The 12,043-nt window shown below is 36.7% G+C and overlaps 1 protein-coding gene across 6 annotated transcripts in view; it reads right to left on the minus strand.

Moving 5' to 3' along the window:
* Positions 1 to 5,744: 5,744 nt before the first annotated feature.
* Positions 5,745 to 12,043, minus strand: part of TRAPPC8 (trafficking protein particle complex subunit 8) — a 57,673-nt gene continuing 51,374 nt past the window's right edge. For all 6 annotated transcript variants that reach the window (XM_075023207.1, XM_075023206.1, XM_075023204.1 and 3 more), the window contains 3 exons: positions 10,555 to 10,700; positions 8,893 to 8,982; positions 5,745 to 6,791 (listed from right to left, as the gene is read on the minus strand). In XM_075023207.1, coding sequence (XP_074879308.1) covers positions 6,557 to 6,791; positions 8,893 to 8,982; positions 10,555 to 10,700 — 471 coding nt within the window. In that variant the 3' untranslated portion in view covers positions 5,745 to 6,556. The remainder of the gene's footprint in view (positions 6,792 to 8,892; positions 8,983 to 10,554; positions 10,701 to 12,043) is intronic.

The following is a 12,043-nucleotide window of genomic DNA, read 5'->3' on the forward strand; positions in this document are numbered from 1 at the left end:
AGATCAAATATAACTTTACGAATCTGGAATGTCCTCTTCTGGTACATTATAAAAATCGTTGGGTGCCAGTTTTTAAGTTACAGGGAAACAATAGATTTCAGGAGCATGTCCCTATTGTTCTACTTGAAATAAACAGAATGCATAACTATGATTATCTTTTGACTGTGCATGATACAAACTGCATCTCTCAACCTCAAAGCTGGACTTTGCTGGAGGAACACAGTCTCCAGATCCAAATACTGCATGGACCAGAAGAAACTACATGAGCTGTAAGGATAGGAATGGACCTGAACTAATGTGGCCCTCAGTCAAGTATCAGGTTCTTGATGGAGACAAAAATAAGATCACTTTCCCTCCCTATAATGGTCTATATATCTTCAAAGCCAGTGTAGTGGATACATTTTACAGTTACTGTGATTTATCCATGACCTTTTCAGTATATGTCTATGGTGTTTTTCCCACAAACTACCTACATTTTGGGGCATCACTGACAGTCTCTCTGACTTTGCTTTTGATTTTTACAAGATACTCCCTATCTCATTTATCACTCTAAAAATTCAGATGCAGAAGTTAAAGTATTTTGAGTGGAATTTTTCAAAGTCTCTGGGAAATCTAACTAGAGAAGTTGCCTTTTACTTCAGAAATTTTTGTTGTTATGAAAATGCAATGGAGAAACTAGGAAACTAGTTCAATGTCTTTTTTCTAATTAGAAAGTTAAAGTTTTATTATTTTGAAATTGAAAGAGATAATTTTAGATTTTTTTCCTCATCTTTCATAGTAAATTTTTCACTGACCCTATGTAGCTAGCCCTACTTGTTTCACTGTAGAGATAGTCTAAAAGTCTTTCCAGTACAAGTGCATGATTTCAGAAGCATGGCAGCTTTTAAATTTAATTTTAGGAAACAGCCTTTAAATTAAGTGGACTTCAGATGATTTCTTACTAATTAGTATCAATTCAGGCTGTGTGACAAAGACCAATTATCTCCAAACTTGAAGTTGTAACCAACTCCTACAGAGAGGATAGCTTTTCACTCCTGCCAAGTATCAGGAGAATACTACCTATCTTAATAACTGTATTGTGAAAGCCCAGCATTATGTAGAATTCTAAATCCATTGTATGGATGGACTTATGTATTTAAAGTAATTTGGTAGACATTTTTCTAATAGGACAGTAATAGTCAATTAAAATGAAACCAACCACAATAGTAAGGAAATGGCCATTTTGTCTACAAGTTAAGTTTATAGCAAAAGCAATATTAATTGTTGTCTATTTCAGACAACTACTTTAGAATCCTGTAAATTTGCAAAGTATATGACTTATGTATTTATTGCTAGTTAAGGCCTTATTCCATTACACAGAATGTTTTAACAGGATTTAAATAACGTAGTTTAAGATAGAGACATCAAAGATGAGTTTCTGTCATAAGTAATTTAAACTTTAATTTAAAGCTAAGATTATTTTTTCTGTTTCAATGCATAGAAGAGTTTAGTTTACAGGATGAGGTGACAAGTTCTGAAAACTCCACAGCTATATCAGTATAATCAGTCCTTCTAAGAAATCTTTAGAATAAAGTACACAATTCAAGGGGAATACTGCATTTAGTATGATTGCTATTTTTGAGAAGGTAGATGGGGATTGATACTCAAGACCAGAAAAGGCACAAGATCTTGCTATAACATCATAGTCTTCTTCTAGAACAGTAAAAATAATCAAAGAAATCTCCCTTCAGGTAAATATTGTAACTGAGGCACAAAATGGAGCCTCTTTGTGAAAATTATAAAGGAGATTCTGGCCATTCATTCTGCTATACTTGTGGCCAGTCTAATTGCAAGTGAGTCATTAAAAGCAGTCTTTGCTTGCCCCCAGAATAAAGGTTTCATCTCCTCTAGTAACCACCACCTATAATTACTCCAGAATTTGTGCTTAAGAGCCTGAACAACAACTTAAATGGACCTTCAAGATGCAGGCAGACTTTTAAGCATTTTTTTGCAAATAGGTTTTGCCTGTTGTCTGCCAGGGCTTTCTCCTGTGCTGCTCTGCTCCTTTTCTTCCTTCTTGTCTGGTTCCATACTATGAGATCCCATCCCTCTTCTTCCCACAATTTCTCTAAACCCGCCCCTTCCTTTTCAACCCTCCTGCCCAGCTCGCATACCTTCACTCAGTTTGCCTGAGTGATAACCACCACCTTTTTAAAAGCCAGATTTTGGTCCTCTTGGTTCAAAAAAGCAGCAGTTGAGGTCATTCAGTAATCACTCTGCCTGCAGGCACCATCTGGCCATCATCCTTATTTTTCATTACAGTGAAGGTCCCCGGTTTTCACCTGGAAAGCTCTGTCCAACTCCACTCCTCTCTTCCTCCTTCCCTTCCCAGTGGTTGAGTTTCCTACTGCTCTTTCATGAGACATACTCAGCCCATTCCCTCTGAGCACTTCGTACATTCCCCCAACTCCTCATGACAGGCAGCTTTCTCAGCACCCTTGTCAGATAGCATCATGCAGAACTCAAAGCAACTTAAGCTGAATTTTTATACCATTCGGCCACCTAGTCACTTCTATTAACTCCATGTGGCATTCTTCTCTAATATTCTTAATCAGCTTTAATTATAAGTACTTTGGAAGTGTGACAGTTCATACAAGCAGAAGACCACTAGATACTGCCCCAAGTCACATGTACTACTAAATGTATACAAGTTCTGTAAGCAGACTAGAAATATATGGAGTATTAGTCATCCTACTTCAATGTGCACATGAAAACTAACCAAGGAAGATTATTTTTGCTGTTTTATAGAAGAGAGAAACAGAACAGGCTAGCTGAATTACTAGAGCAAGTGGAAGAATAGCAAGTAAATAAACAATTTAGCTGCCATATTATGAACGTTATTTATACAATGGATTCAAATATTAGAATTCACTCTCAAACTTAAGAGATGTAAAGTGTAGAAGTCACCAGCTGCACAGATTGGTATTCTCTCCATTCACAAACTATGTCTTCATAAATATTGCATGCTTTCTATATCACGTTCACAGCCTACAGAAGACACTATAAAGCCTTATTACTCCAGATTTGCATTGCACAAAACAGTAATCTGCCAATGCAGCATTTCACCAATTTTTGGCAAAGAAGCCTAGAACCACCTGAATTCCCATAGCACAGGATGGACCAGTGCATGCCCTTAAGTCAGAAATTGAAGGCAGAATTCATCTCTATTTAGGAGCAAGTTTGTTAGTGACTTACGCATTTATTGCTAGTTAAGGCCTTATTCCATTACACAGAATGTTTAAACAGGATTTTTTGTGTATCTAGACATTGATTTTTTTTATTATTTTTTTTTGGTACATATATCAAGTATTCCAGCCCAGAATGAAACTGGGCATTTTGCTTTTCACCAAAACCCCCTAATGGTTTTCTGTTACAGAAGTAGTAAAAAATGAAAATTCATTAGATTGCTAAAACCAACAAAGATCCCCTGGATCTAGTCATTTCTGAGGGCTTGTTCTAGCTATCTCAAAGTAAGATGCAATATTTTGATCTACTCTGAGCTGTAGCATTGCTGTGACAGATGCATTAGGATGCTCTTGTGCCTTGCAGCAGGTTCACAGGATTCTTCTGAAGGAGTATTGCTCTGCAAGTAAGTTTCAGTCTTTGCAGAGATACTTACTTGCTCAATAGCAAGACAAGTTTCATTTCAATACAACTGTTTTTCATCATCTCTGTGGGTCCATACATAGGCACACATTTTTCCATGTGAGAATTCATTAAGGAGCCAGGTTTACCTCTACCTCCACGCTAGCTCCTCACCTAAGCCATTACATAATAAACTTCTGACATGCCAATGACACTATTTTGAACAGCTCCATGCTTTTTACACAGCATAATGTGCATCATGAGCAACGCACCATGAAGGAACCAGTGCCAATTTGGAAATAAAGCGTGTTAATCGTTACAAAATAGTCATTCCTTGGACACAGGATGACAGCATTCTTCTGTAGCAGTATGCTAAGCTTTAGACATTAGTGTGACAGATACTGCTTTTCAGTAAGTTGTCTTAGAATATGACAAGTTAAAAGACTTCAGTGTTTTTGTAATCACCACCTAAGGAAAGAAAATAAAGGAAAGGTTTCACTTAATTGTGAAGAGAAAGCAAAAGTTTGATTTGTTTGGGGTGGATTTTTCTAGCTACATGATACTGTGTCTACAGCAAAATTAAAGTCTGGCTTATTATTATAATAGGGTTGACAGCCTATCCTGCTGAGCTTTGCCTTGTCAAGAACTCTTTGGGAACACTTGGTATATGTACAAAAAAAAATCCAGGTCTAGATACACAAACATAGAAAAGCATCTCAAAACTGCATCATTGAAGAGGCTGCTGATTTTACCCATGCTGAACAAAAGAAAACACTACTCTAGCTCTTTTAGCTTCTTTCCACATCATTAGCTCACCATAACCCTATAAACATTCTCAGAAACATGAGGAAGGGTCAGTCTCAACAGAGTATTTCCTTCAAGCCAAGCTACATAATGTATCTTATCACATTTTTTTACCTAGATTAGCACTAACGGAAACAGCAAATGTTGGTTTACTTAATCTGAAAGTTAGGATCACTGACGAGTAACATACCAGTCACCAGGACAGCACAGCCTGGTAGTTTTGTACTGTTAGTCAAGCCTGCTCTTTACAAGAGTGCAATTTCCAAATCACAGGAGACACTATTTCTTACCAGTTTCTTCTGACAGGCTGAAAAAAAAGCAGCAGTTAAACTTCCGACCCATATCTCACAAAACTCTTGTGGAAACATCCTCTATCAGAATAACGTGATTTGTGCCACTTGAGTATTTGAAGAAGTCTTAAAAATACACCAACTGTGACTTAGAAAATTGTAGTCTACAGCTGGATAGCTGAATGGCATCAATAATGACTTCTCTTTCCCTAAAAGAGTGCGAAGATGAAAAGAGGACTGATGACTTAGTGTAAGGCTACAATGCCAACCATCATTTAGAACGAGTAGTCTTCCAATCTGCCCAATAGCAGAAAAAAGCCCTCACCCCCAGAAGCAATATATTTGTTAGATAATACTCAAGTATTCTCTTGATAAATCAATATGATCCACAGCCATGTTATGACTACAAAAGGTCTTGTGCTGTGAATCAGTTCTAAGACTTTCCAGGAAGTTTTAGGGCTGGGAGACAGTCATACAGTTGTACTGCATACAAGTAAAATTGGAAACCTTGTCTAAAAAGAAAAATAGGCATCTAAAGGCAGATATACTGTTTCCTAAGTCAATGTCCTATGAAGGAATTACCTTCAGCCACAAGATACAGCAGACTATCAGAAGTCTTAGGTTTCTTCAGGTGCTCAATTTCCCTTGCACTCAGCTAACCCATCATAAACCATAACTCCTAACTCTTAGCTGGTGTTGCTGCACTTTATTGCATCACACAGCCTTCCCTACATTCAGCAGCTATTATTCAAATTAAAAATCCCCAGCTAATAGCAAGTAACTGAGATCTCCCAGACAGCTGAATTCTGGGGGTTGTACATGGGAACACTGGGTAAGAACTCAAAAGGCAAATATAGCAGCTGCTACAAGTTTCAATGTACACCAACACTATATGTGGCAACAGGACAGGAACTTCACCTGAGCAAAGAGGGCCAGAATGAAGACAGTACAGAATATATATACAGTATCAGCACCTGTCGATTGCTACAGCTGTATAAAAAGGAAGGAAAATAGGACACGAGTCCATACAGTGAATATGGTGTATGTTTTATTCTATTTACAGTACATTTGTTATAAATATAATACATTTCTTGAAAATCTTGAGTAGCTTTTTTTTTAAAACAGATCAATTGTTATAGTTACATAATAAAGCAAGTGACAATTTAAATGACAATCTCATGGTTGTGAAATAGTGCATTCTGTGTTGAGATGAATGAGAAAATACTCAAACTGGTTGAAGGAATTATTTCTGAAACACCTTAGGTGGGACTTGTATGTAAACCTTGAAACATCACCAGTTTCCATAAACATGAAAACTCAAACCAAAATTTTAAACTGAAGAACTGAGAAACAGAAATGGATTTGAGACACCTTATTGAACTTCACAGTAAGGTTGGGATTTATCATGACTAATGGCTTCAGACAGGAAAAAGCCAATGAGGGTTTCTTCCTGAACCATATCCTAATACAGCCACAAATATTAACACACCATGCTGGAAGTTGTAACAGCAGTCAAGCTGCATTTTTGACAGGGCATAGGACATACAAATATGTTCAGATTTGGAGTTAAAGAGTATTTTGTGTTATGAATATCTTAATTACCAGAGAAGAAATACATTATAAAAGGATAAACATATTTTCAGTCCAACGTGCGTTGCATTGAGAAACAAATTGACAAGTCATCTGAGTATTTTACTATTTTCTTTCCTACACAATCTTTAGTAACAAGTTAGATGTTTGAGGTGCTATTCCAAAAACTGCAGCAAAATGTCAACCAGCAATATAAGAAAAGAATCCCATTTATTTTGTCTTTTAGTGTGATATTTTTCAGGAAGTGGTCAGATATTATTGATAATAATCAGTGCAGGCATGGAGTTCTGCTGACTCGTTTCAAACAAAGTAACTTGGTCCGCTAGCTTGGCAAATACTCTGGGTGTTCCGAGATTATAGACACCTGTATGAACGAAGCAAGCTGTCAGCTGCAAGCTATAGACCTCCTGGCTTTTAAGTTGAAGCTTGTACTGTGTTTGCCCGAGCCAGGTAAAAGATCCATGGATTTCTAGTGCTTCTGGGCTGAAAAAGAAGGCAAAGTTATTTCTCTGTATTCGAAGCATACATACCAGTTTACATGATTCCCTCAACTGCAAGTTTTCCCCAAGATTTCAGAATGCATTATGTGTCCATCACTATCCCCTTACAAAGAGATGCTTGTTTATGCTTTCCAAAAACTTCTTTTCAAAAGGCAGGAATTGGAAACCTAAGTTACTATTCTGGCAGTCTTTGGATGTGATAGTGCCCACCATCAGTCATCTTTGATGACTTAAAGTTACTGAGTCTTTTTTACTGCCTGCAATAATTTCCCTTAAGTCACTGCCTTCCCCAAATGCATCATGCTTGCTTTGTTTCCCACATCACCACCCTTATATTTAAGAGATTAAGATTCTTCTAGCAAGACAAGGCTAGACTTTGAAAGGATAACAGTTGCAATCATAGATATAGACAGAACTGCACTCAACATTTTATCAAGATGCTAAATGCAACTTCAAAAAAATAGGTCATGTCTATGTCCTCTTTCCTACTACATCTACATCCACATCCACACCCATCCCCACAAACATACACACACTGAGACAGAGTACCTAAGGTACCCTTGGGTATCTTCATGGATCCCTATGTTCACCCATTAGCTCAACTTAACTCTGGGTCCTTACTTCTTGACAAACACTTTTTAGTGTTCTTTGACTCACACTTAACACACTCCTTTACAGCAGCTCTGCCCCTTGGCTCAGATGAATCAGTACAAAAGTTTAAAACATTTCTTTGGTTCCCAACATACCATACACTATATACAGAACATTAATCATACATATATGTATAATGAATTTCAGTATATTCCTAGCTTTTTATATAATGAACACATAACACTTAACAATAGATGCAGTAACGAGATCCAAATTGTCACAGGTTTTGGAATTCCTACATAAGGCATTCTTGGGCCTGTCCCATGAACTAAAGTTAAATCAGAGTGCATGTCACAGAAGTAGTCAATGTGGACATACACTGCTTTAGAGACATTGCATTAATATATTGGTTTGGGGATGGGAGGTGTGTTTCATTTTCTGTTTGCTTTTAGGACATTTCAAGGCACCTGACTACACTATCCTTTCAAAGACAAGTCTTACAACACTGTTACAAAGCATGACCATCTTGTGAAAACACACCAGATCAGTGAATAGCTTCCTAATCTCAATCAATAAATAAAACAGACTTAAGTCTTCTGTTCTCTATTTCTGAACCTGTGTGTTAAGCCCTGGCCTTTTAATTTCTTACTTGCCTGGACAGACTGTGTCTGACACAGAAGGAAGTGTTCCCCATGACTAAGCCTACCTCAATGTCTTCCCAATCTGCCTTCCCCCTCCTGCCATTCAATCAGGGATCCCACAGAGTCTATTTTGTGGTAAGCAGACCAAGTAGCATTATGTCTACCGGGGGGGCAGGGGTGAGCTGGTGTCACCCAAAATATGAGTTAACAGATGTGGAAAAGTTAACAATGGTGTATCATGGTACAGAATTCTCTCTCCCACAGAATCCTTAGTAAAACTTTTAGAAACAATTAACAAAACTTTTCCTCAGTGCTAATATTTTCATACATAATACTATAGTTCTAAGCAAAAAGCCAGTCATAAGAATAAACTGATAAACCAAGGTGAAGTCTTAAAAACACCTAAGGTTCAATGACATCTTATACTAAGCTAAATTGCACAAGGAAATACTTCTTTAAACTTCAAAAGTTTTCTACAAAATTACTTGATATTTTAAAAATGAAAACCCCACAACATATGCTTAATAAAATAAGGTTGCTGAAGTTCATATTTCACTAGTTCAAAAGCATTTTCACTTTCCTAGAAAAGATCTGTAGAGTTTAACTACTCAAGAGCCACAATTCAAGGTCCTGTCTTAGCAATAGTCAGAAGCAAAGTAAAATCGAGCACTGACTGAAGACTCCCATTTGACTGTATAAAGCCTTTACTTTATCATCTTCCATTCTATGAAAGAAGCCACTGTTGAAAAAAAATCATATTCCAGATATTCAATACAGTTAAAAGATTACAACACTCCCCAAAACTAGGAAGCAGTCTCAAAAAATACAGTTTTTTTAATATTCACACATTACCTTGTTGTTTTATGCCGCAAATCAATCATTACATCTACAACAGCCTGGGAACAATTGGAAAGTAGGAGAGTGACAGGTACCAGACAGAGGCTGTGAAAAGAAATAGTTCCATAGTAAAGGAAAAAAGTCTTACTCTGGATAGTCTTAATTATACTCTTCAATAATTAAAATAAATTTCAAGTAATATAAAATTAACATGTAGTTGTCTATTATGCAACAGTCAGTGTACATAGCAATGTAATCATTTACATTGACTAGAGTTTCCTATAATAAAAGCTATTGAGGCAAACAGCTTTGGCTCAATTAAGCCAAATGAAGTTACCACCTTCCTTCATCCAGCTGAGAAAGACTAGTAAAATCATTAATAATACCTAGTTTACAGGAAATCTACTGTTATGACAAGAGACATTTCAGAATGGGATAACATGGCCCACTATGCTACTCTCTGAACCGCTGTTTAGTGCATTTTGTCTAGATACTTTTCTTCTGCACTGTCTCCTGTAGAGGAATTGCTGGCATCTGGCCTAAAGTTTTAGCCAGAACAGTGCCCAAATGGAACAGACAGCACATACACATTTGGTGTTAATTTAAGCCTTTACCCTGAATAAAACTAATACAGTTAGTTGATATTCTGCTTGCTCACAATTAGTATGATTGTTTTTATAAGAAATGCTGCAGCATGAAAGACCCCAATATATCCACAGGCAGGTACACAAACTACTGCAGTTGAAACAGCTCCATGTATGCAACAAATGATTTCTGCCACTGGAATTCCTTGCCATTGCTTAACAGTTTAAATATCCTAAACTTGACTAACAAGAAAAGAACAATTAGCAACTAAAATGCATAAGATATGAACTTGTTACTGGAATAATGCATGCTTTGTAACTGTCAATAAAACATGCCACCTTATAAAACGTTTAAATATTAGATTTTATTAAGAAAGATATCCCTTTCTTTTGGCCACTTACTTATATTAACTGAAATTCTAGAAAAAAGTATAACACAGTAGAGTTCTCAGATAAAACAACACAAACCTAACTAGGTAGCTTCAAGTACAATTCACTTCATACCTGGAAACGAATCCAGAGGGCTTTGTTGAGATCGTTTTAATTTGAAAGACTCATGGCTTTCACAGGCCCCAATTAATTCACTCTAGCAGTCTGGTTTTTGACAGAGGTTAATTCTGATGTTCTTCCAGGAGACAAGCCCCAGTGATCTAAACTGTTACCACCTTTCCTTCCAACATAAATCAGAACCATGTACAGCTAATCTTGGCAAGTCAGATGTCATAGATATGCAGTTCTTTTGACTTAAGTACCACCACTTACTTTCTGTCTACCTCCTCAAAGCAGTCACACTGTTTACTCTGACACCAAAAATAAACACAAAGCCAGCAGAGTAATTATTTTTCTTGCAGTAAGTTTAATAACTTTACTAGTTAACATTAAAATTGTCAACTGTGGTATTACAGCCTGTTTCTCTACATGAAACTTCCATTTTACCTATACAATTCTGAAGCAGTGAGTTTCAGAATTGCGCAAGATTTCACCCTTGCACACCACACTTTAACCCTTTATATCATAACCCACGTAGCATCTCTCATTATTTACGTCAAATTAAAAATATTTCAATAGTTTCTAAAGAAAACATTGTACAAACCTTTTTTGATGAAAAGAATGATTGAAAGACTCTGGATAATGAAGACTTGTCTTGATAAGATTAGAAAGCTGCTCTGGTGTTGGTCTTGCAGGTACTGGTGTGTTTTCTGGTCGAAAAAACTTTAAGAGAACCATTTCTGGTAATTCCTGAAACACAAATTCAGAGTGACATTTAAAATATTGACGTAAGGTACTGTGCAACACAACACAAGAAATCCAGTCACAGAAGCTACAATTTTCCATTACAAACTATAACTCCAGGGAATTAAGTCTACAGCATCATGAAGCTTACAGTTTTTTCCAATGTGTTTTTATTTAAGTGTGCTAGAGGAGGAACTGATACGATTTATCCATTACCATCTTTTGAGACAGAGACTTCACAGCTGCCTGTGAAAACACTACCTGTGCAAGCTTCACAAAGGCATGCCATTGTTGCAGTGGTTTGTTAGTGCTTGGTTTTGTTTCTAAGGAAAAGGGACAGCATTTAAACAGTTCCCTATTCAGCAGCTGCACCTAAAAAAAAATTCCATCACCTGCCCTGGGAAGTTCAAAACAGGAAAGCCAATAGCCAAGTTTCCCAAAACGGATCCAAAGTAAAGCAAACAGAAGTTTATAGGAACACACTAACAATGACAGAAGGATTTAATAATGCAGCGTATCTTAAAAATTGTATGCCAAGCTCTTGCAGATATGAAAGTTACCTTTGTCCCCAGCTGAAAGCCCAAGACAAGCACTGACACACTACTTGGGATTCATCCTAACCCTGTGGGCAGAATCAATCTCTGAAGCAGAGTAAGACAGATGGTACAGAAAGATGCAACACCAAACAAGGCAATCAGGCTGCATTTGATCCAGCATTACAGCACTACTGTAACTCTGTCCAACATGATCATCTAATCTGTTTTGCAAACAGAATTTATTTGGGAAGAGGCTGCCTTTCATTATTCTTTTATGAATCTATTCTGCAAAATGTCTACCTTAAAAGAAAAAAAAAAAAGAATTTGCAGCAATAAGTATGACTGACTACTAAAAGCAAGTGAAAGATTTTTTAAAAGCCACCAATAAGTCAGTACAGCATAAGAAAGTAATACTATTTGTTTAAGGGTGGTGGATTGTACCTTCTAAGTTGAAAAGAAATACTATAGGCAACAAAACCTGACTCAAAATAACAAACAGTGGGAGTGTGAATGTCTGTCACTGTTTGCCTGTGCTGGTAATACCAGGAAAACATCAAATGTTTTATCAAGCTTACAATTCTTTCTTCTTGAAAAAAAAAAAAGGGGGGGGCGGGGCATTTAAAGTAATTTGAGAAGAAAAAAAAGATATGTCACAGTAACAAATATATTTTAAGTGATGAATTAATTTGGTATTTCCGCCCTACCCTATGGGTATCTAACTTGATGAAAATTGACAGCATGAAACACACTGGCCTCCAAAAGATGAGATTATAGGATTTCATTTAAATTAATCTTTCCCCTCAAATTACAGTC

Source organism: Buteo buteo, chromosome 3 (genome assembly GCF_964188355.1).
Source record: "Buteo buteo chromosome 3, bButBut1.hap1.1, whole genome shotgun sequence".
Classification (NCBI taxonomy): domain Eukaryota; kingdom Metazoa; phylum Chordata; class Aves; order Accipitriformes; family Accipitridae; genus Buteo; species Buteo buteo.